Source organism: Sylvia atricapilla, chromosome 2 (assembly GCF_009819655.1).
Source record: "Sylvia atricapilla isolate bSylAtr1 chromosome 2, bSylAtr1.pri, whole genome shotgun sequence".
NCBI lineage: Eukaryota > Metazoa > Chordata > Aves > Passeriformes > Sylviidae > Sylvia > Sylvia atricapilla.
In genome coordinates, this window is record NC_089141.1 from 15,805,099 (window position 1) to 15,831,866 (window position 26,768).

A 26,768-nucleotide genomic window follows, 5' to 3' on the forward strand; every position below is an offset into this window, starting at 1 on the left:
GATAGTCTGCCATTATGCAAAAAAGAGGTAAAAGTAATCTTGTTGTGTTTCGGGGATCTACTTTACCTGTACCATCCAAGATGACATAGATTGATGATCTGAAAATAGCCATAATTTTAAATGTCATAAATCTGTTCAGCAGTGGAGTGGCATGGGGCTCACGTAACTTAAAAACTGGTTTGGTAGCTGAAATATAAACCTGAAGTTCTGATAATTTGTGAACATCAGATATTTCTAAATTACTTTTCATAACAACAGACAGGATGTTAGCACAGGGTTTTTTTTTGGCTAAATTCCAACTCCCATAATTTCATTTGCATGTTCAAATGACACAGTGTTTTCAACTGCATTATTTATTCTTTGGTTCTTGTCCCAGCTTGTTGCTACACACTTTAGGCCTTTACAGTCTTTCTCTGCAGAGACAGACAAAATAAATCCACTTATAATTTGACTTTGACAAGTTTGTAAATAACTTTGCAGTTGGCAAAGGTAGAGGAGTTGACTGATCTGTGCTTTATAGGAAACATCTAATGACACTGAAATTCATGGCTGATTTAAGTCCACTGAAGTTGATGGCAACCCTTCCCACCTTTAGGAAAACTATATATTTGTTTTTTAATACCTTTACAAATATTCAGCATATTCTGTCTTCACTTTTATAAAAGTACCAAAAACTGTCCCAAGACATTATAAAAAAACATTTACCCATCTGACCAATCCAGAGAATATAGTAAAGAGAATGTATTTAAACTGATTATTTCCAAGTTCAGATGGCATAGGTCATCAGCAGAAAACTGTTGTAAATTTTTATCTCACCCTGCCATGGTCTTCTCTCCAGTGAAAAAATGGGAAAAAAAAAAGGATTAGGAAATTTGCAATTTGTGAGGAACCAGAAGGTATGTACTCCTGTTCCTCCTATGTCAATCCATGGGGAGGGGGAGATAAAGAATTTTATCCTACAGGTTCACCATATGTTTCTAGTACTTGATTATTTCTATAGGGCAAAGGGCTATTTTCTGGAAACTCTTCTCAGTCAACAGCTTCCCATTGTTCAAATTCTCTCTATTATCCTCTCCCTCTGTAAATGCTGAGATTAGTATTTTCCCTGTGTATCTCTGCTGTTAAAAAGTATTTCTGATAATTGACAAACTGGCCTCACAGCAGCATGCATTACTGCTTGTAGTCGTGCTCCCTGTAGCTTTTTCATCTTCTATTTTTTCCTAACTACTCCGAAAAAGGGATGTATAATTCCTATGTTATTCTGCTGATCTCCATACAGGCTGATATTATTCCTCCCTGCTAAAACACAATATTAAGAAACAGGGCTAAAAAACAGGTAAATGGAAGTGCTAAGCAAATGGCCGCAGACTAAAAGGGATAAAGAACCAGGCAGCAAGCAATCTAAAAATAAATTAAATCCACTGGGGGGAAGCTAAAAAAGAGTCAGATAAAAATTAACAGATCTAACAAAAACCCATACACTGAATATACTTACCAAACACAAAATGGAAATATAGAGTTACACATCATTCAGAATTGTAAGCCCCTGACAGAGACGGCCAAAACAGGAATTTTATGTTCAAAGAAACACGCAATCCACATTTATGCAAAACACATTTCAAAGTGGTGTCACATCACCACACTGCTGTCTTCAAATAAAAACAAAAAACTTGGAAATGATAAAATAAATCTATGATTACCATCTGTAACTTCCAAGTAGGCTTTTGTTATGATACTTCCTGCAACATTTAAAGTCTGGCAGATGTAGTATCCAACATCAGATCTCTGGACATTGGTGATGGTGAGGTCTCCTGTCTGGGACACTGAAAACCGGCTAGATGACTGAGGGGGCTGGTATGAAAAAAGCAGGTTCTAAAAGATGGACAGGAGAGAAAGTGAGGGGAAAAAATAGGTTAAATAAATTCAAACATCAAAAAGCGTAACATTAACATAGCTAAACAAATTAATCTTTTCATATTACATAGAAAACATTCTGCCCTTCACGTCTTAAGCATGTCTATACGACAATGTGAATAGCTTCTGTAGGATTTTTTAATGATAATGATTTTTTTTAATTTACAGATAGGTGCAGATATAGACATAGAATTGTCTCAGGCTTTCAGGATTGCTCTAACACTCTCTAAGATCAATACTGGACTTTGCACCAAGTGTAACAGAGTCTAGTGAAGATGTGAAATGTACAGATACCACAATGATGCAAGAAACTGTGGTGAACCTCAGTAATTTGCTTTAATGTTCTTTTTTAGAACTTGCTCCAGGGCATTCGTTTGCTTTCATTTAAATGCAGATGGTGGTTTACTTATCTGTATTTTAACATTTGCCTTCCTACAAATGGAGCAGTTTTTAAAAAAGAGATGCTCCGTAGGTCTCTCTAAATAGAGTGTTTGTGTTTTATGAAAAGTCTTATAATACTGAATTAAATCCTATGCCTATTTAGATAGTTTGGGTATAAAATACACAGTATTTACCAAAAATCAGTTGAGGGTTGAATTTCTACCTCTGGTTAAACAACTTGTAAATAAGAACACTTAAGGATCACAGAGGGTATATTTATCTCTTTTTCTTGGCTAACAACATTTTGCATTTCCAAAAATTGCTGAAAGGATGGGACTCAATATTCTCCAGTACTAGCAAACCCTATTTGTTGACCTCCTCTTTCATTTCTCTCCATCATCACAGGTGTTCACCACTCAGCAGAGTCAAAAACGAGAAAAAAAAAGTACCAGATAAATGTAGCTAAATAAATAAATAAATAAATAAAAGTGTAATATACTGCTATATATATGCACCACTGACAATTATAATCTAAATTTGGTCAGCAGTCTAGTTGTACTTAGGTATTCAGACAGAAATGTAGCAAATGGAGTAAAGAAACCCATCTCCAAGTGTTCTCAATTTCTCTGCCCTATTGTTCTGCAACACAAAGAACCCTGTCATACTCTTGCACCATTCATTCCTTCATTCACAGGAAAACCAGAATCCCATATTCCTTCTTTCCTTCCAATAAAGAATACTTTGTGTCACATCCCTCCTTCAAAAGATGACTCTGAAAGAAAACTGCAATTCTCTTGCTGTGCTATATTGTGTTTCACCCACTGGCTTTCAAGACCCTTTACAAAGAAGATGAAATAATTTTCCTACCCATTCAAATAAGGAACTTGGGAGAAAAAAGTGACCTATTCAGGTATGGTCTGTCAGTCAATTGATGGAGTGGGAAAGTAGTTCTCCTCAGCCCAGAACTGGAGTCCTACCAATGCAGCGATGCAGATCAATGCAGCAAATAGTTTTGTCTGCCAGAAACTCAAACTAATAGCTGCACCACAAACCCAGAGCCAAACTTTCTGAAAATCTGGGAGTGTTTGGGGGTTTGACCAAATTTCAGCATAAGTCATCTCTCCATTTCTTATAAGTTCTCCCTGTTAGGTGAAATAGATGATCAGAGTAGTGAAACATGGGATGTTTCTAGTTGACTTATTTTTACATTCATGGAAAAAAACAGGAGACAGAAAACGAAGTTGTTCTGGTAAAACTGACATCACTTAGCATGCACATGCCTTAATAGTAAAGAACAAGGATTCAGCATCTCCAAGCTCCAAACTTGTTTCCCACATCTCTAAAACAACAATTAAAATACTTTTCTCTCATGCAAAATCATCTCTTGAAGGAACTGCCAGGAAGGAGGACAGAAAGGTTGTTTCACCTGACTTCCTTCTCTCCTCCAGAAGATGGCTGGCTGAGGGTTTCCAGTTGCTTCACACTGGAAAGTCACTGTTCTCCCCAGTGCAGCTACCTGGTCTCGAGGCTTTACAACAAACTGTGGAGGCTCTGAAAGGAAAACACCCAAAATAAATAAATCACACAGCTCATTTGAAAGAACAATTTGTCTGCTGAGATTTAATGGTATAAACCAGAATAGTTAAATTTCCTTAATAAGGAGAGGAAGCACAAAGACACATGGGTCTTTACCAGCCACAGCTTCACCATCACTCAGACCATCTTTTCTGTGTCTGGACCTCCCAATTAAAATTCTCAGTGTGCAACATGTGCTTTTAGTGCTGACCCAGTGCACAAGGAAATATGTCCCACCAGCTTGATGAGACAACTTGCAGAGCAACAGTCACCAAAACAAACAAATTTGCTACAAGTTGGTTTTTAAAGGAGGAACAGGGCTGCAAGCCAGAATGGAGAAATCTTTGAGGGACAACTGGCCCAGAGGTCACACTTTGTTAAGGGCTGCAAGACACACTGCTGAGCAACTATGAATTCACGCTTACACACACAAAACTCATCATCTCTGACTTAGGAAAGCTGAGGAGAGAAAAAGCCCTTAAGTGCTTATATAAGACACTTCTGATGTAGTCAGGATCTCAAAAAATCTTGAAGTCAAAAGCCCAAGAAATACTATTCAAATTATAACCACTTAAAATCTCCAGTTCAAACACATTGAGAAGGAATGAATTTAAAGGAACAGCAGAGCTAAATGTCTTCCTCATTTACATACGCAAGAGCATGTTCAAACAAAATATATATGCAAATGAAGGCAAATTTGAAACATCTGCTCAGCCTAACATTATAAATACTGCCAGCATTGTTTGATTTATACTGACTTCAACAACCCCTTCATCCAGTAGTAAGTAGAATGTCAAAAAATCATGTCAGTCACATTAAAAAAAAAACAGCAGAGATGGCATTAGATATCTAGGTGATGCTAGCACAGAAAAAAAAATTTAGCATGTTCTATAGGCTGTTAACTCTTGCCTCTCAAAAAATTTGCATTAAATCAAAGCCCATTTATTTATTAATTTCCAATTCTTTCTGATCATCTGCCTAAAACTAATTATGCACTCCCTCTTCTTTGGATTGAGAATAAAGGGGATGTTTTGTATCTGATTTTAAGAAATCAAGTTATTTTTGATATTTGCTTCCATTTTTTCCCTTATGAACATTGATGTTTTCACAAGATTTTCCTTTACAACCAGTGTAAAATATGTAATGCAAAGCTGTGTTTTCTTAACTTCAAGTAGTAGTGGCTTTATCTAGAAGAAATTCAACAACACTTAAGTCCTTTTTTTTAAAAAAAACAATTGCTCTCAGTGTTCCTGTGAGCCAGTTCTTGCAGTTATCTGTTCCCCATGCCTTGTGTGTACTCCCTGGTGAGCTCATATCAGAATATATTCTTCCTACGCCCCTCCTGCTTTGAGACGAATTTTTGGAGCATAACACTATTGTCTATATTTGGATGCAAATGCTACCTTTCCTAGCATTTCCTTAGATAAAAAAAAGCTAAGATTGACCTACTGTAATTAGCAGACTACAAAACATTTAGCTCTGAAATGTTCAGCCAGCCCCTTGGAAGAAGATGTGGGAAGACTTTGACATGACAACACGTATCATTTGGGAGGATAGGAGAACCAGCTGGGGGTTTGCCACGGGGTTGTGAGGGGATATGGGGGGGAAAATGGAGAAAATGGGAAAATGGAGATGAGGGTGAAGCACCTTTGTTATGCTGCTAGATTCTGGTAACAAGAATAAATTTAGCATACAGTTAAATTCAGGGCTTGGCTGGTTCTGTACTAGCCTGTGACACAATGCCACACAATATGGAACTGAGGGTTTCTAAACCCTGTGCTACTGCAGAGGATTTATGAGGTTTCAGATTTTGAGGACAGGTACAACTATAAAGAAAATAAAATGGTTCTGACCACTGGAGAAATAGTTGGATGGTTGTGATTATAGTACCTCAAGATGACTATTCAGGGACTACTTAACACAAAAAGGAAGGGAGAATTCAGTCTTATAGGCAGCCACTGGAGGATTTATAAAATATAAATAGGTACATCTTGCTCTAGGTATTATTCTAAATACATATTTTATATGGATACTACTCTTAAAATATATGCATATTGAATATATTTTTAGAGTAGTATCCATATAAAATATGTATTTAGAATAATACATATGTCTATCATTCTAAATCTATTGGCATTAAGGTAAATAATAAAAATCTTATTAGCTTCAATGTTAGAACAATTAAACACGGTTAAGGGAAATTAATACTAAATTCTATTCTATGCTAATTGTATTGGAAGCTTCTTCATTGCCCTTTTTTAATATCAGTTTGATTTCACACCTTGGGTCACATACATGTGATATGTAATGACTAGACTGTAAAAGATGCCAAAACAATAAATCTCCACGAGAAATACACAACTTTTATCCCAGAGACATTTTAACCAAACATGATTTTTTAAGCACACTTTGAAGTTCAACCCATGCAGTCACTGAAGAAAGGAGACATTAGGATTTGACTCACTACATCATATAAAAACAGACAGAAAATTTGCAACCCATTACCTTTCTCTTTGCCATTAAGTTACCCATACTTCATGCAGAATTTATTCTGTTCGATGTATCTTGCCAATAACAAGTAAAAGATGGGAGCTGAGTGGTTGGAGGACATGGAAGGGGATGGATGGGAAGGGAAGGAGTTCCCGTCACAGTGATACGATGACTAGAAGATGGCCAATAAAATTTCAACTTACCAGACACAACTAAAAACAAAAACAAAACAAAAAGAAAACATGGAATAAATAAAATTGAACAGGCATGAAACAAAGCAAAGAATAAAGCAAAATTAAAAAAAAATAATTATAAAATGGATCCTTGGTAAGGACCTTAGAAAACAAACACATATTTGGATATATGAAAAATAGGTTTATAACGTTGAACAACATTTTCATATTTTGATTTTTAAGCAGCATTCTCTATCAAATACTGAAAGTAGGTGATAGAGAAAAATGGGTAACCGACTGAAATACTGGCCAGGCAGTCTGGGTTCTACTCCAAGCCTTTCTAATGAACCAATGTGCACCGTGAGTAATTTTTTTCCCCACATTATCATTATTCACCTGCATCAAGATCTTTCCACGATAAAATTAACTTAAAATCTCCAGTGAATATCAATCTGCAAAATTGCTGAAAAGGAACAGTAACATCTACAGCCTTTCTAAACCATCCAAACATTTACAAATGGAATTTATTTTTCTGCAGCTAGCATCTATTAAAAAATAAAGTTCATTAAAAAGTTAATAATATGCTAAGGCTTTTAGGCCACACACAAATCTCTTTAGTATAGGATTGCTGTGTCAATGTCATGAGGCTCACTATTAAACTGTAAATCCAAAGTAAACTACAATTAAAACTAGTTTGAAAAGATTCTTAACCCTTGTCTTTGTCCCCCAAACCTGAATTTCATTAAAATATCCAAACCAAAATATTTATTGACAAGTATTAGATTTTTCAACAGAGATGATCAGTGGTAAATTATTGAATATTAAATTATCCTTCAGCCATAGTTCAAAAATTTCATGAACTTTGAAACGGCTCAGATCCTGGCAAAGAAGCTTTGCTTATAAAAGAAAGGCATGTTAGAACATATTCCCACCTCATATCAGCAATGGAAAGAACAGATTGAAAATAAAAAGCCAGAAGTAATGCATTTTGAAAATATACAGAGATATTGGCCCCCCGAAAAAGATAAAAGTTAATTTGATAAAGTTAATTGTTGATAATTACAGTAAAGCTCAAAAAAAAAAGTCATTTTTTTAATGCATGCTACACTTTGGTCTTATCACTTTATGTTGAGAGTAAACCAGCTCTTGCTCAGCATGGGCACACTTTCATATGGAGGAGCTAAGCACCCTCAATTCACTATCCTCTGATAAATACATGCAGGAAACCAGTAATACCCACTTTGCCAACATTCATTAGGCATGAGGAACCCTGGCAACCTGTTCTAATAAATACAGAGGACTCCAGGTGTATTACGAAAACTAAGAAAAAACAGAATCAGATAAAATATGAGAATTTAGAACATGTTGAAGACAAGAAGCTGCAACTGCATAAGCCAAACCCAGATCAACCAGATTTGAGTTTTGTAAGAGACTTTTTTTTTTAAGGAAATAATCTCAAAGAGTGGAAGTTTAAATTACCATTTTCCAAAGATTTGAGTTTTAAAGAATTATTACAGATGTGCACTAGCCTTCTTTAAATGGTATTTCTCAAAAAGAAAATCCGTGTGCATTACTCTGCTTGGATTATCTGTAAGTCTACAATTCCTAAGAGGAGTGACCAAGAAATGCCACACACAAATTCCTGAGTCCTGAGAGAAATCTGCTCTTCCCCAAGCTTCAGCTCCTAGGTACTCTTGTTCATGTGTAACTCCATATTTCCCAGTAACCATTGCTTTTTAACTGAAAAGCTCTTTATTAAACTTGCAATTACAATCAGACGTGCTCTGGAATTGAAAATTATTCTCCAAAACACACAACTCATAGTACGTGAAACAGCCTGATAAGAGACTTACTGGAATGCAACTCTAATTTTTTTTTTTTTCATCTGTTGAGTAGTGCCAAGAAGACGAAAGTTCAGCTTTCTCAGTAGCAATGCAGAGCTGCTTATGTCCTCTACTGTAAACTCACTGGAAAAGGCCTAACAGATAGAAACCTTACTTGGGTGCTCAATTATATTTCTACAAATTAAATTAACTTTTAAGTGCTGGATTTCCCCTTTTCTTTTTATTAGACATTTCTAACTGAAGGTCAAAAATAACCCTGTCAAGCAAATATATTTTTTTGCCCACCTGTGAAAACAGAGGGGATACTGATACATGAAAATAAATCCCTGTAGAAACAGGGGATCACATTGGTTGCAAATCTGTGGAAAGGGCAAAGGGTGAAGTTTCATAGAAAAATTTGAACAATTCTGTCAGAGGGATATAATGTGGTTTAAAAGAACAACAATAATAGCAACATCTACAACAAAGACCACATTCTTAGTCTGATTTGCAGGCTATTGATATCTAAGGTTACTAAAACTGAGAAGCAAATAGCTTTCCCTCTATTATAGCACATTTTATTTGACACCATTTTCAATTAAAAAGTAAATTAATTTTCCCTGTGTTAATCATGACTTTTCACATGGCAATTAGATGGAATAACCTGTTTGTAAAGACAGGAAGTTAGCATGTAAAACCACAACTATCAAAGGAATAATATTTTTGCCTTTCATATAATTTCCTTGACACGCAAGGCTTTTCATGGAAGATGTGTCCAATCACTGAACAAAAAAACAAAAGAAAAGTGGTTTCCAGTCTAGTGATGTGATCTTTTAATGCCTTATTCTTTCCAGCAATCCTATCAACCTCACTGGGACTATTGGTATCATTAAATCCACTCACAGGAGTAGGAATTTGCAGTTTTAGGACTTAAACTACAGCCTAGTACAGTTGCCAGATGTTAATGGAGCAACTATTACATTTGACAGATGTAGTTTTTTAGGTTCACATGATAATCAGGTTGTAAGCAACCTCAGAGGTCTCCATTCCAACCTCTCACTCAAGAGGGTCAGCTACAGGGTCAGGCAGGGATTGATCCAGTCAGGGCCTGAAAAATTTCAGGGAATAACAATGCACAGAATCTGGCAGCCCACTCTGCTGCTTGCCTGTCCAGACAGTGAAGAAATGCCTTCTGACATCCAGCCTCAATATGCCTTGTTTCAACTTAAATCCATTGTCTCTTGTGCTCCCTCCATGTACAAGAGGCTCTTGTATGAGACCTTGACATGCTGTGTACAATGCCCACATCTCAAAAGGACACATTCTGTAGCTCTCCTCAGAGAGGTGAATGCAAATGTTGATTTAGTGTTTCTCTAGAACCCATTGGTTTCCTCAGAATAAAAACACTAAGTGTTGCGTCCATTTCTTAGTCTGCTATTAGACAAGTTAGAAGCTTCAAGTACCCCAAGCCTGGTAGCAATTATCTATCTCAAAAGGAGTAAAATTATAGAAATTTTCATTTATGTATGATAATAAGATGCTTTTGTGATCGTGAGACCCAAAGTGGTACTTAACTTCTGAAGAGCATTTTGTTCTGCATGTTTAATACTCATAATTATTGTTCTATTTACAAATATATTCCAGGTGTTTGGAAGACATCCTGTTATTTAACTGATACAAGTTGAATACTTTTGATTGAAGCTCAGTATGTTTCATTTTTGATTATTTAAAAAAATATCTTCATGTCTTCAAGGACTGCTGGACACTAATACATGATACATTAATCCCAGTTCAAGTGAAATGTATCAGAGATTGCACATGCCTGTAGAAATGAGGTGGTAGGAGATGGGACAGGAGCATGGGCAGATGTGCTGGAGTAGAGAATGGAGAGAGAAGCCAGAATTTCCTTTGGGATTGGCCTGGTACAGGCTAGACAGTGACAGGGGAGAAGCTGCAGAGCTAGCAAGAGAGAGAGCACAGAGATTGCTGTTATCTGTCAGGGAGCTGAAACTCAGCTGTTGGTCATCTTCATAGGAAATAAACGGGGGAGAAAACCACAGTTTATGGCCTCCATTTGAAGCACTAGGGTAGAGAAAATTTGGGTACCTACAGTCACATGCAGAGGAAATTTAAGAGTGATTATGTTTAGCAAGCTGGTCAAACTCTGACTTTTAATGCTTTAAAAAAAACGAACAAGAAATCCTGAACAATTCCAAACAAAAAGTCTGCAAAAAGCTGCCAACATCTATTAAAAAATGGACTTAATTTCTACTCCCGCTCAACTCTGAAATCCAATGTAATACTTTTAATGTTCAAATACCTGAATGAGGACCAATGAATATATCTCCCTGCAACATGACTACCAGATATTTATGTTGGTGTTTAGCAAAAACTATTATTAACGGAGATAGTTTAAGACAATGTGCCATGTTCCATTTCCTATCTGGTGATTTGTAGGCTATTTGTTCTTATCAAAGCAATCTGAAACTCTCAATATTCTTGATATGCACATCTCTCTGCACAGTGTGGGAAGTATCACTTTTTACACAGAAATAAACAAAAGCCTGAATCTCTTGTCCTGAAAAAAATACAAATGCTGCCATTCAGCTGCCTCCTGGCTTCAGCCTGTGAAAAATACGGGAAAATAACACCAGGTACAGTACAAAAGAACTGGGGTATATCACTTTTCATCCTCCCTGGACTCTCTATTTTCAGCTGTCACTTCTTGAGCTCCAAACACACATACACACAACTCACATTTTCCCGGATTTTCTGCTGAAGTTTACATTCACGTGAGACCAGCCTGGGCCACCCTTACTCACCATGAATGCTTTCACAGTTTGTGGTCCCAGAGCACCAAGTCTGACACAGTGCAGCACAAACGTCCGAGGAAAGGTCTCACAGTCTGGCGCCAAGCGTGCTGCAGCCACAGGGCTGAGGTAAAATGTTTACATGGTATTTTTGATGTCTCAAATCAGAAGTGATGACTTGTAACTCCAAACCCCCAGCAAGGGAATGACTGTGGTTTATTTTATTTATAATGAGTGGGAAAATTCTGTTTTAAATTGCTGATGATTTTTTAGGTAAGTACCTCTTAAGTTTAAAGGAACAAGTGACTACAGTAACTTCAAATTTACCAAACCCAAGAAGATAAAAATCTGATTGGAGAAAAAAAAGAGAATCATTATTTTATATAATTGTAATGTGAAGAATGAAATTAAGATGGACATAGGCGACTTACTAGTTGGAAAAACAATTCTGATATTAAGACCACCTTTAGAATCAATGAAACCCATAAAGATGTTTCAGGTTCATCACAACCAGAAAAGTTAACGTGGGGAAAATTTCAGTAGCAAGTAGGTGCTGCTTTCCTCAACATAATTTCAAACAAAGAGATCTGTAGCTTTTTAAAATTTGTATTTATTTATTTTTGTTTATAACTGATTCACATTCCCTCTTTCTGTCTGAACACTGAAAACCAGTCAGGTTGCTCTGGTTTTGGTTGGGATAAAGTTAATTTTTCTTCTTAGTAGCTGGTGTAGTGCTGAGTTTTGGATTCAGTATGATAACATATGAATGTTTTGGTTGTTGCTGAGCAGTGCTTATCCCAAGTCAAGGACTTCTCCTGCTGTGCCAAGTGAGGAGGGATACAAGGAGCTGGGAGGGAGCATGGCTGGGATGAACTGGCCAAAGGGATGTTGTGGAAGATCACGTCCAGTATTTAAATTGGTGATAACCAGGTGTGACCTGCTGATCACTGTTCAGGGGAAGTTAGTCGTGAGCAATTGCAATGTGCATCACTTGTTTCCACTGGATTTTGTATTTTTCTCTCTCTTCATTACTATTACTGGTTTCATAATCATTACTATTATTAGCATATTTTATGTTGTTTCAATTATTAAAGTGTTCTTATCTCAACCCACAAATTTCTGGGTTTTGTTTGTTTGCTTGATTTTTTTTTCTGATTCTTCTCCCCATCCCACTTGGTGGAGAGGCATTGAGGAGCTGTGTGTTACTCAGTTGTCAGCTGTGGTTAAACCACGACATGTGCTGGGCACATAAACAGGCTGGCTGGAGTTTTTGCCCTGCACAAAAAGTGCCACTCTCAGGGTACAGAGGGGCTGCCACCTGCACTTGTCACTGAGCACTTCCCCCAGAAGCCCCAGGGCAGCTGTAGTCTGGAAACTTGGTACTCACATCATCCTGACACTGCCTCTGACCATGCAGAGCAGGATGCATGCTCCCATTCTCAGCACACAGCACATGCCTGGCAGGCTGGATTTGGCTCTGGAGTTGAAACCCAAAGGAAAAGGGCCGGCTCCTGTGTGCACTCAGAGCTGATGTGCTCCAGGGGAAAGTGTTCTGACCAGGAGAAATGGCATGTATCACTCCCTGGTGCTGACAGGACAGACAGAGCCTTGAGAAATGTAAGTGCTCCTGGGAGCTGCTGCACATACCAGGGAGGGAGACAGGCCAGGGTAAGGCTTTGGAACACCCCTAAACATGGATGTCATAACACATGCAGCCTGGCAGCTCAACATCACCAACTCCAGAAACAATTTTAGAGATGAACTTCAAACACCATGGAGTCAAAAACAGTGATTCTCTGTCCTGCAGCAGGCAGGAATCTGCCTTCTCCCCGCCTTGCAGTGAGAGCAACAAGCGATTTGTTTTGAGAGCTTGTTGTTTCCCCTATTGGCATGAAAATGTATCAAGGCTTCTGTCTCTCTTTGGTGGTTTAAACCCCACCAGATCTGTGCATTAACCAAACCTCCTGCTTGGGTGCTATTCTCATTTCTAGAACAATCAAATGGCATTGCCTCCTTATGGATTTCTGAGATTTAGTTTAAGCTGAGAGGTGTTTCCTTCCTCAACTCTGATTCAAGAGGCTGGACAGTAAAATCTGGCTCTGTTTCAGTTGTGTCTCAGTAATGTAACTATATTATTTTAAAGTTTGATTTTTGGAAGGTAATTAATTTTCCCCTTAAAATCTCAAGATGGAAAGTGTACATGTTTGTCTATATTTGTGAGGAACCCACTGCAAAAATTTGTGGGAAGACAACAGTGTGTGAAATGTACTCATATGAGACTTTTTGCTTTACAACTCTAGCAAAAAATTGAGATAGATTATAATCTGTCCTCCTACAGGATTCCATGAAGATTTCTATGATAAAAAAAACCAAAAATGCAGAAAAAGGCTTTACAATGCAGCTTTAAAGGTTGCACTTCACAGATTAATACATGTAGTACACAGCCTGAAATGTGTATATTTTCACATTTACATCCTGTAGTCACTGCCTTGAGGTGACAAAGAGAAATCTGGGATATGGAGGGTAGAAGACAGGGAGGGAAAGACAGGGATTTAAGATTTTCCAGAAGTTCCTCTCCTAGTCTACCTTCCCCCTACCTTGCTCTGGATCCTCCTAAACCACACTATAATAAACCAAACATAATTAGACTCTTATGACGATTTTAATTCCATCAACTAAAAACTAGAGTGATGTGGTACACTGTGAAGTCCTGTTTCCCAGGCTTCTCCTCCCAGAGGAGAGTTGTCTTCCCCTGTATTTTAAATGAACTGAGGTAATTTTAGGCACTGCTGCAATCTAAGTAGTCGTGGCTACAAATATTTATACTAAAGCCTTTTAAAAGAGTGAAAAAAGATGAATTTTAAATAAACTGTGCAGAAATACAGAAAGAATATGATAGACAGATACTATTTGAAGAATTCTTAAGAGCTTCCTACTGCGTTTTTTTTGACTTGTAGCTGAAGATAGTAGAGCTGAAAAGGAAACTGAGTGGGATTTTTTTCTTCAGCTGTTTATGATAGCACAGAGTACTTCTTGGAAAGGAGAACCTGAAATCCATAGCAACCTCCTTGTAACAAGTTAAAGCTTTTTGTGAAAAGTGGCCAAGGCTCATGATCAACGAATACCAACACACACTAAAAATGGAAGGACAATAAATCTCTGCAGTGCACTAACTTGTGATCATTAAAAAATGTTGGTTTGGGCATGCAGTACTCAGTGAGGAATACTCTCAACCGAAACATATTATTTCAAAAGAAACCTGGATTTCTTCTCATAGGGATGCCATACCCCCCACATAGAGACGACCCAAGCATTCACTAGCATCCCAACTTACTTTTCAATAATGTTAACAGGAAGCTAACTGTGACACGTTAACAAAATTTAATTATAGGTAGCAAAAAGTGCATAAGAATTCTATGCAAGCCAGACTATCCACCACGTACCAAGAAGTTTTACTGTCATGGAAGCAGAAATGGGAACAAGATGCTTTAGGAAATAAGGATGATCTGCAAAAATAAAATAAAACTAGAGAATTCAGGGACACTCAGCCTGGTTTTCATATAGTTCTCTGTCAAAAGACAACAATGCTATCCCTGAAAGGGCCATCAGACCCTGCTGGTGGACAAAAGCAGAACTCTCAGGTGACTCCCTTCTCTGTGCTGAGATCCAACTGGGCCTGAACTGGGCCAAAAGAGAGAGCAGCTGTCTAATATGAGGAAGTGCAAGCCCTAAGTGGGCTCTCACAGGCCAGAGGAAGACAAAAAGAGAACAGAAACCCCTTTAGTGCTCTGTTTAGAGGGCATGGAGCATTTATGAGAACAAAACAAGAAACCTGGCCCATCCAGACAGCTCTGTTTTTAGTCCTCTGTCCTGTCATCCTATTTCCTACTTAAAAGGATTTAAAAAAAAAAGTCATCCCAAACTTTGGGAATTAGTGTGTAGTCACAGGGACAAGAGGAGCATGCAAATACCTCCTGCAGAAAATGAGAATTTATATATAAAAGTTCAGCCTGAACAAGGAATTTTTTTTTTCTTACACTGGAAGATTCTGATACTGAGCCTACAATCAAGTCCATAAAGACAGCAAAATTCTTTATTACCAGTGTTATTCAGCATCTAGCAACAAAGCATTTTAGTGTTAAAACACAACTCACAGTAACAAATGGTACTCAAAACAGCTTATCAAAATGATGTTTGAATGCACTGTTATTCAGGATTCTTAAATTCTTTGTCTTAAGACCAATTCAGAGATTACTGATACAAGTAAACTAACAAAGTAAAGGACTGTACTTCAATCCCTGTATTACTCACAGGCTATGAACTAGGCAAAAATAAAGTGTCTATTACCTTTTTAACAAATGCTTAGCATAATTTAATAAAGCAATGTTTATTTCAGAATGAATGTATAGTAGAAGTACTGTTTGCTGAACACCAAATTAAAATTATTATTCCTTGCACTCTTAACTTTATTCATAAACCCAAGAATCTTCAAACTCAACAACTTGTAGTAAAATTCTGCTTTGTCTATTCCAAAGAAAGAATTGTTGAAAAGCCATCTTTAGAACAGCAGTCACAGTAAGTCTGCAGCAGTGAAACCTGACACAAAACCAATTGCTTTTTCTACAGCAAGGGGATTTAGGAAATTTCAGGCACTCGAAAAGAGCCTTCAGATTTTCTCTGTTACTTCTTTTTTTCAAGTGAATGCTGAAGTATGCTACACAAACCTACTTGCTTCAATTCTCTGCACTGAGTGATTAAAATACACAATTTTTGAGAACTATACAGTAAATAAACCCCTTCCAGCAGTGAAAAGCCTCTAGCTTCAAATTATTTCTGTAGTAACATTTCTCCAAATTAAGTGGATGCCTGTTCTACACACTTTAAAACATCTGTCTCAAGTCTTTGTTTCAAAGTACCAAACTGGAGGATGGAATCTCAAAAGTTTTTCTGAGTTATTTTCCTGTAAAATATTGTTGTCACTGTTGCGAGATTCTATGCAAAAAACCAAACCAAACAAAGCCAACATCCATTTAGCACTTACAAACCATGGAAGCAGTTATTTATTAAAATACTTAAGAGATTTCTTCTTTTATCCATATTTTAGAAATGCTTCAGGAATCATAGTGTTCATCATTTGCATCAGTAAGACAAGAACCTTCAGGGCTCTAATCTCTTCTTCAGACAGTTTTCTCATTTCCTGCTGATTAACTTTTAAGATTTCTATTCTTTCACCAGAAATTGGCGGCAGTCAAAGTCCTCAGATCCTTGATAGAAATCTGATGTGCTATCAGAGTTTACTGCAGTCATTAAGGGGGAAATGGGCTCTTTAAGGTATAGAAATCACAGGAGATGGTCTCCTTCATTCATCCTGCCAAAAGTTTACTAATTAAAAAAATCCTGAAGTTCATTGGCCAATCATTATTCTTCCTCCCTTTTTCAAGGGACTGAAGGCAGAATACGGCATCAAATCAGTTCTTTCAAAGGAAGAAATACTGATTTAAAGAGAAAACATGAAGACAAATTCAGACTTAAACCCAAATCCTAGCTTTAAAATTCCAACCCTGAGACTGTGATGGGTTCACTACGATGATAGTATAGCATAATAATTGCTGTACACTTCAACGGCATTTCTGTAATCCCATAAAATTCTGAATTTTGTCTTTGTTGTGTTAATGCTTAATGCAGTTACATTTACAGCCAACTTATAATGTGTACCAGCAGCCTGACACAGTGGAAACATTTATATGGTATCAGACAGATAAAAGAGCCAATCCTATTCCTTTATACTCCGGGTGGTATTCTCAGCCCTTCCCAGAAGCCTTATCAAATAATGTCTTTGACTGTGTGCCTTGAAGCTACTTTGCACAAAGAGGAGGTGGAAGGAGGAGGAAATTCCAGACCTGAAGCATGTGCCACCTTTTCAGATAAAAATTCTTTGTCAGTTGACTCGTACAGCAAAATCACAGCCAGGAGTCACTTATCTAAAGTTCCACTCTCTATCGACCTTGCAGACAAGCTCTGTTAACCCTAAAATTAAAGACACCATAATCTAAGAAGGCTTGGAATCAGAGATTGCCACTGTAAAATATGAACTGGCCGGTACAATTTCCATAGGAATTCTTCTTTTTTCCTGCCAAACAGATAACACTGAAAGCGTTTAGTGCCTTTGAATGGCGAAATTTGCATTTTACAGTTCAGTCACTGCTGCAGCAGGTTTAGGTGTAGGTTAGGCAGGGGCCCGTACCAAGTATTGCATGCTCCTCCAGAGCCAGTGCTTGAGTAGGGAGAGCTAACAGGAACTCAAAGATTCCTGTTCACTACCATTTGCTGCTGACTGACTACGGTCACCTACAGCCAGTGCTGGCGTCACTCTTGTGAAGTCCTGAAGTCAACTGAGCCACTTGAGCTGTTTCTCTCAAGACCTGCTGAGTCTCACCTACACTGTCACTGCTGTGATGGTTCCCGGCCAGCTGCAGAGCAGGGCTGCCACTAGAGCCTCAACCTACCCTTGTGTGTTTCAGAGAGAACAGCTCGTTTCACCAGAAATTATAAAATTATTATAAAATTAGATGTCAAAAAAGCCAAATTAGGTACTGCAAACGGGAGCAAAACAAATGGAAGCAGGTGAGAATATGTAAAACTTTTGGTTCTTAGATTTGCTTGAGAGTATTTTCACAGTTAAATGTGAATTTGCAGATTCTTGAAGATGCCCTACCTCCATTTGCATTAATGGTAAAATTAATTCTCCTTTAGTACTGAAGTTCTGAAGTGGGCATTTTCGGTAATTTTATGCATCTTAGGAACATTGTTGTCAATGACAATATGTAGTAATGAAATACATAATATGTTATTATATTTCCTACAGTCCTGCTTTGAGGCATAAAACTAAGCAAGTCACATAATAGAAACCTATACAAAACATGAAATGCATCTTGCACATACATCAAATAAAATGGAACAGAATATTTATTGTATAATAAATATATCCAGCTTGCTTAGTGCTAGAGCAAGAGAAAGGTCCACTGGTTCCAGTGATGCCAGTTTTTTGGGCATTTTTTCCTTTTCTGAAGTACATCAGCTACTTGGTGAAATATAATGTGTTGGCAAAATATAATGTATTGTACTCTGGGCTGCTTCCTGGCATTATGTATTGACTGAGGTATTTATTTAATAATTAATCATCTCCTGAATGAAATGCTTCCACATGTATTTAGCAATGTCTCTGGATGCCTTACAGATGCAGTACACATTGCTGCAAAATGAAAACAGAGGGCTGAACTCTCCAATTTTAGGTATATGGAAACAACATCAGGATTACATTTCCTTAACTATTTAATTTTCCAAGGAGACAATAAGATAACTTGACAGTTTTAGGGATGGAAATGCTTCTAAGCTGCAGGAGTAAAACACTAAAGGAACAGTTCAAACTTTACTACGTCAATACAGAACTCCAAATTTGCTTTATGAATATGGCTGAAGTCACAGTAAGAGTACAACATCTGCATGTAGGAAACACTTATGATCCCCAAAGTTACAAAGAGGAAAACAGTGATTCCAATAACCATCATCTGTGACGCCAGTGCCATGAGCAGGAAGAACATAAAAATGGAACTGATATTCCCCTCCCCTCTCTTGTGCTTTCTACAGTTAACAGTTTATTACACAGAGAAAGAGGGAGAGTTGAACTATCTGAGCTGACAGTTCCTGGTCCAGGGACACGGCCCGGGCTGGCTCCAAGATCAGAAGCAGCACTCTTCCTGAGAGCATTCCCAAAACAGGGAGCCCTGCAGGGCGTGCATCAGGCAGGGTCTGCTCCACAGAGCAGGGGCAGAGCTGAGCAGGAGGAAAGGGTCCTGTGGGACCCAGGGCAGCTGTTCACCACATCCCATCCACACCTCCCTGACAGCTGCCTATCTCAATTGCCCTGGTGCTGCACGCTCCACCTTTTAGTGCCCCAGATAACCCTCCACAGGAGGGTCAGCCACAGTGTGAGTGGAAATGATGAGTAGAGAAGAAGATAAATCCTCTCCTTAGTGCTGCCAGCCCTGAGGAGCACTGCCTCCAGCCGTGTCTGCCCTGTGCCACGTTTCCCTCGCTGCCACAGCCGCGCTGTGCAGACACTTGACAGACGGGGACTGTCCCTTCCCTGACACGGACACGCGTCTTGGGGCACCACTGACAGCTCTCTCATTCCTTCTCTGGCACAGAGCCTGGCACAGAAATACCACAGCGTGTGGCTGAGGTACCGAAGAGGAAAAAACCCAAACCAACAGTCCACAAATAACCCAAACCCACTCAAACCCCGTCCTTGCCCTTTGCTGAATTTAACACGCCTGCACAGTGGCCGCTGTAATGTCTGAGGCTGTGACTGGCGAGGCAGTCCCCTGTTTACAAACAGGCAACAAAAATAACTCAATTTGGCACAACAGAACACACATTTACTAAACTCTGCAGTCAACAGATCACGTGATGATAACCAAAAGTTCAGAAAAGAGTTGTCAGTTGCCTTCCTTAAATCGCCAGCAAAAAAACCAAAACATTAAATCATAAAAAAGCAAAGAACCAACAAAAAAATTCTAAGAGCTGTGTGTCCAGAAACAGTCAGAGCAATCTTATTTTAGTGCTGAAACAAGATCAGTCTACTTTTCTACACAGCCAAAAAGCTGACCCTTTAGGAAAAAAAATTAAGTGCCTTAACAAGGGAAGAGGAGAGGAGTGAAAAAGAGGAGAAGGCAGAAAAAGGAGGAAAAATATGAAAAAATCTGAATGAAAAATGCATTTTCTAGAGGAGTATTTTTCCCTCCCATTAAACTTGGTCTCTTGGATACACTAATAAATGGATTTTGATCATAATTTATTTCATTACCAGCTACAAATTGTCCCTACACATTACAGTTTCTCACATCAGTCCCTCCTACAAAGACATTAGTGCAGACAAATGGCTCAGGAGGTAATCCATTCTCACTGGGAAACAAATTATCCCATAACAATGTCCTCAGAGCAAAGCTGGCACAATAAAAATACCTACTGTGTAATACAAGCACTTAAAAATTAGGACCATGATGAATCAGGACTTAGACTATGATCTCATTCTTTAAAAATACCAGTTTATTATCAAAAAGATCTCACTCAATTTCTAACATTTACATACTTAAGTAATTTTATATCTATTAGCATCATTAAGCTAAATGGGATTTCAAGTATGGCTTTGTTTATTATTTTGAATAGACTGAAAGATTAGAGCTACCAAGAGTTAATTTCCAGAAATGTAACTGCTCTACCAGCCATTAAAGCAAGTGTTTTTAATAGTATCATTTTATAGGATTAACAGTTGATGTAAGATGTGATCCTCAGAACAAATCACCATTTGAGAAACAATTCAGTGTCCTCCCTTTGAATAAACTGTGCTTAATGCTCACAAGTTTATCCTTTACAACACTGAGCATGAGAGCTGGTTATTTTACAAACACAAGGTATGAGTTTTGATGCATAAACATCACGGTGACGAACAAAACAACATCTCAAAATTCTTGGTTTTATGAGAGCTTCAACAAAAGAATTCAATACTTTCCTAACAGAGGGACACCAAATGTTTCTGGTGGAAAAAGGAGAGCAGGTTAAGGACAAGATCTTTCCTGTTACAGTAAATGTGTCAAAGCAGAGGTCTGTTACCAAATAAAATACTTTTAAGCCCATACTTCCCCAAAACTCCATAATGACTAATTCCCAGTGAACAGAGAAAAGGACAGAAGGACCATCAGTGGCCAGAAAAAAGCATCAGGATGACATCATTGCCTGTCTGCTAGCCAGGAAAGGAAGAGAGGGATTATCTGAACAGTGAACATCTGGATTGTGTATATAGAGGCAGTGAAGGATTTTTATACATATTAGTTCACTGAGTTCCACTGAATTTTTATCTTACAAAGAAACAGTAGTGCTACGATATGCTTTTAAAATGAAAAAGCAACAGGAATTCCAGTGGTCTGGGTTAGTGTATTAAAAGATACACAAACAGATTTATCATTCGCTCCTTCTCTACTATATTTAATTGAAAAAACTTGGCAGATACTTGAACTTGCAACTCTTTCTTTTTGAATTAAAACAATGCAGCTTAGTAACACTGACTTTCTCCTTTCTGTGTTTCAGATACAAATATTGCAAGTGACTTAATTCTGAACTTGAAGAACTGAAATTCAAAACATACTCAGTTCCCCATCCCAGTATTGTAAAGACTGCTTAAAAAAATCTTACACATCAAATGTTTCCATTTCCTCAGAATACAACTCAAGCCAATTTTGTATTTTCACATATTTTCACCTCTAGAGTTGTAGCACAAACCACAAAATAAATTTTATTCTAATACAACTTTATTCAACTTTATTCTTCGCAAAAAAAACATTCTTACCTTGAACTGTTAAAGTTGCTGATGCCTCAGCTTTCCCAACCATATTTTCTGCAACACAAGTGTATGATCCCATGTCTCCTGCTGCAACTTTCCTGATTTTCAAGGTATGATCATCACGGATTTCATATCTTTAAATATACATAGTAGTTAACAATGAATAGGAATAACAGAACTTTGTACAATTTCTCTAAAGGGTGAAAATAATGGGGGATTTGCTCTCAAATATTCTTATTTCTGTATTTCCCATAAGGGAAAAAAAAGTATAGATACTTATAAATTGATAATGTAAAAAAAAGTTTTAAAACCAAAATACATCCAAGTATTTGAAAACCTTATTCTGATATTATTTGCACACACTTGCAAAACCCTAATGCGGAACATCTGAATTGTTAGAATTCTTTTAATAAGTAAATATACTAATATTTATTATTTTCCAACTGAATGACAGATTTTTAAAATATGGTTGAAAAGAATATATTGTTCCCAAGATCAGAATTGCCTGAGAGTCAAGATAAATCACAATTCATTCTTTTTTTTTTTTTTTTTTCCTCCTACAGAACAATGTGGTCTTTTACCAATTTCTTTCATTTCATCACCCTTCTCTCTTTTTTGAATAATGCAGCCAATGTGTTTCTATTTATGGTAAGTAGGTTTTTCCCCTAAAAATGATAGTTTTTATTAAAGCTATGGACGACATCAAGAAACTGAATTTGTTGGCCGAAGCCAACTGTTAAAGGTTGGTTTTTTTTTAAAGTCCACTCCCCTGAAAGTTTCTTAAACTGATAATTAGGATTGCAAAGTAAGTAAGTAAGTATTTAATCTATGTCTATGTAGCATAGAATATATTTATTTTTAATAAGATGTTTTACTTTTTGGCCTGAATTACAGCAATGACCAAAAAAAAAAGTTCACTGGAAAGCTAGTAACAAAAACATGTATAACCAAGGCAGCTTTCTACATAACCAGACTATATTTTAGATCCATTGCGAGTCCAATATATACCTCTTGATGTTGCAACCTCTTTTACTATTCGTTTACATTCGTTTTACTATTCGTTTACATTCTCTGAAACTTTTGGTAATCACAAAAGACTCTTCAAGTGAAGAATTAATCCGTATCTGATATTGCTGGCTGAACTTGGTTATTTTATGTTATATTTGCCATGTGTTGTCACAACAAAAACTTTAAAACGGGCCGTTCTTAAGTTTCAACATAAAATTTAAATTCAACTAGAGCACAGCGCTAATTAGAAATGTTTTACTGGATCAAGCCAGGCCTTTTGTATTCAAGACAAAGAAATGCTAGTTGTCCATCATTCAGTGGCTCCATCATATACCAAACCAGATTTCATAAAAAGGGTAACTCCAAGTACCGCACCTCGCTTTTGGTAGCTCCCCATCATCTTTCCTCCATCTCACTGTAGGGACTGGGTCACCTCTTGCCTCACACTTAAACTCTGCACTGTCATCCACAGTTACCGCCAAATTGCTTGGCCTCTTCACAAAAGATGGTCTCTCTAAAGGGGAAGGAAAGGAAAATGAGGGTTAATCCAGCAGTTCTGTGTCCAGATTACACAGGATTTCTGTGAGGTTGCTCACAGGTGTTGGCAGCAGCAAGAATTTCATGCAAGCATTTCCAGTGCTGCACTTGAAAGGCAACATTTTTTTTTTTTTTCACCAGCACACCTGTAGTAAAACAAGCCAAAAAAATCCCAGAATGCACTCTCTGTAGTTTTTGTTCATCAAAAGTGCTGCTATCCCTGACTTAAATTGCAGGACATGGATGACCCAAGTAACGGCTCACCACAGTCAGATTAATTGCTGCACACTCACACTCAGACTTTCTGGAATAAAAGGTAATCTCAGTACAGGCTGTGTTATTTTGGTAAACCCTGCAAATTTCAGGAAGGTTATTGATACCCTTTTCTACCTGTAGCAGGATTCAAAGCTGTAGGTTGCTGCGCTATCCATACTTTCATAGTTCCACACCAGGCTGCACTGCAGTGAGTTTACACACTCCCAAGGATAAAAGTGGTTTTAAACAATTTCTGGAATACTCCAGGAATGACCCATCGAGAAGACCAGCACCAGATGACAACAACATGTCCATAAAAGAAATGAGAAGGTTTAACAGGAGAGTGTTTGGCAGATTCCTTTGCCTAAGGCAGATGAACTTTTGGTCTATAAACCTGTGAAAGCTCTGAGGGAGTTGAGAAGGCAGTTTTGCATGTTTTGACTTGTATGTACTAAAGATATAAATATCATCCCCCTGGAACTGCAAGAGTCTGAAGCCATTGGCATCATCAGGAAGTGTGAATGCCCAAAAATACACCACAAATTTCTCACAGGAGTACAAAACGACCAGACAGAAGGATCAAGAGACAATCCCATGCTCTTCGTGTCTCACATTTGTGTTTGAAAAAAGGAGTTCTAAATATTACTCTGGCTTTGCAGAGAGGTTCAATATTACAAAAACTTAATGGTTCAAAAAACAAATGTTAACCGAGCAAAACCTTATTTAAAAAAAGCTTCCTTTAGTCTCCAGGATGTCCAGACCAGCTGGACACTTGTGTTGCAGAAAACTTAACTTTGCTGGCAGTGGTAGGAAATTATGTTAAATGAAATAGTAAGTTGATCTTTAAGCTGTCAGTTCTAGCCTGAGTTCATATACAAGAAGTGAGAAATAAAACAGAGATCTACAGACATAAATCTAGCTGGGAATTAAAAAGATACAAATACAGACAAACCCCTACCCTGGCCCCTTTCTTGTAGGTGCCAAAAAACCAGAACCTGAATATCAAAAACGAACATCCAGAGTAAACCTCAGAGTAGGAATAGTTTGGGGAAGAATATTTAACTTAACTATGCAAGAGAAAAATCTGGTAAGTCCAGGGCTGCTGCCCAACTACAAAACTCACAAGAGGCACATTGTTCTCCAGATCAGTTTCCTAAAGGAAGAGTAATGGACTTCCATGAGTTTTTGTCTGCCCATTTATAACACTCTTATTCAAACGCAGAAACGGATAAAGGGAAATCAGTGCTGATTTACGAATCTGTCTTTGTCACGTGATGATTTGGTACATACAAGGAAAGCTTAGCAAGGATCACTTTGAAACTTTCTAATATTACAGTTTCTGGCATACAATCCTCCCTCTGATCTAAAGCAGACACCTAGAAGCAAAAGTTCAACTTCTAAATAACCTAACCTCATAAACAGAAGATTAATGTAGAAAAACTGTAATACATTAAGTTAGCATATTTCTCGTGCTTTTTCACGCATATCCAAGTCCGAGTTGAAAGAATAAGGTGTCTTAAAGATTTTTAGACACAGGCTGGTAAGACAGTCAAAGCTTTACTGCCCCACTTGAAAACAGTTTCCCCTGGCTGAAAATCTGAAATATGTGTGAAAGGAACAAGAGATGAAGAAAAATCCAGAGAGAGCTCTGCCTGCAATGCACCCCTCTTACAAGTGTTTAGCAAGAGTAGCATTTTCCCTGCCTAAGTTAGAAAACAGTGCAGCCCATCATTCCCTGGTTGGCAGGGGACTAGTGATGAGCTATGAAACTGTACAGTTAAATAGGAGCCTGGTGCCAGGACTCTCCTCAACTTACTTTCAAGTTTAGATTTTGCTTGAAATTTCTGAAAGTCTATTTGACAATAGGCTTCCTCCCCTAATGCTTCAAAAGTGTTTATACAAAACCAAAATAAAACAGCACAGCGGGTCACAAAGTCTTCCTCAGTTTTTAAAGGGTTACACACCACTTTCTTCCTGGATATTCAGTCTGAACAATTTTAAGATGACATAAAACCTTGCTTCATTAAGGAAACCCTTGCTTCACATGAACTCAAAACAGGTCTTCAAGTTGCCTGAGTCCTAGCTCAACCAAGTAGGGGAGAAAGATGATAGTGCCAAAGACAGACAAGACAGCTCTTAAACATGAATTTAAGAAAAAATCAAACCAAACCAAACCGCCAACAAACTATTAGTACTGCAGCAACATTGTGATGGAAACCAGTGTGCTGTGAACCAGGGCTTAGATGGTCTCATTCTATAAAGATAAAACACCTTTTTTTTTTTTTCCCCAAAAACAATCAAGCTGTCTCCAGCCTCCTCTACTTTAAAGGAAAATGGGACATATTTTGAAGGAAAACCACCTCAGTTCTCCTATGCTGAAGAAATACTGAGACTGCACTTGGACTTACAGCTTCCTCTCTGATGTGGCAACAAAACATGGAATTTTCATCTAAGCTCGGCTATCTTAAATGAAAACCTATTTTTTGATTCTCAGAGGGACTAACAATAGGATCACTTGGACAAGCAGATCTCTTGTAGCTTTACAACACTCAGCATACATTCCTATAAATGAAAGTCTAATTATTCCAAATAGAAATTTAGAGTAATTCTGAGTCTCTCCAGTAAGATGGAAAAAAGTAAACCTCTGCTTCTTAAACTTGTTAATTTCTATTTTGCTGTTATTTCACAATACCTATCCAGCCATGGACACTGGAATTATTTTCAGTGTGAGAACTAAATACAAAAGCATCTTATAACAGGAAAAACTGTCCCAGGTGGGCTGCAGAACCCACTACCTTCCTTCTATACGCTAGATTACAACCATGAGGAAAATATTTTAAGCACTGAAAAGGAAAGGGATGAGAATAATCTTTAGAGAAGGGTTTACTAGAAAAAAAAAGAGATGGACATTTTCATCCAACAGAATCTAAAAGGAGTTCTTACCTAAAACAGTGAGCTCTGCAACTTCACTTTCACGTTCTCCAACCATATTTGTTCCAACACAAACGTATTTGCCAGCATCATTCTTTCTTGTGTATGTGATCATAAGCTTTCCTCCTCTGATCTAGAACAAATCAAGAATAACAACAATACTTCAATATGAATTATTGATTTAATAATAATAGCTTGAAAAATATTTTGTTACACATAATAAAACAGAACAAGACACCTGTAGTTTCCATATCACATTAAAAAAGTGGAAAAAAATTACTCTTAGCCTAATTTTCTTCTCTCATGCAAAAAGCTTGTGTTTCAATTTTACATCAGTATTTTAAAATGTCTGAGATTTGGACTCTTGTTAGTTTTTTCTTCATTCTGTGTAATGTAATGCTGGCTCCTCACCAGCCTGTTTAATGCTTGTCAACCAGAAGGACTACAATTCCTTCCCATGTACTGATACAAT

General features: G+C 37.6%; 1 protein-coding gene across 1 annotated transcript in view; it reads right to left on the reverse strand.

The window, feature by feature from the left end:
• LOC136375398 (roundabout homolog 1-like) overlaps positions 1-26,768 on the reverse strand; it is a 296,044-nt gene that overhangs the window by 60,638 nt on the left and 208,638 nt on the right. Inside the window, 6 exon segments of the mRNA XM_066340911.1 lie at positions 1,701-1,872; positions 3,722-3,846; positions 6,564-6,572; positions 21,572-21,699; positions 22,949-23,087; positions 26,309-26,429. Of these exon segments, the coding sequence (XP_066197008.1) occupies positions 1,701-1,872; positions 3,722-3,846; positions 6,564-6,572; positions 21,572-21,699; positions 22,949-23,087; positions 26,309-26,429 (694 nt within the window).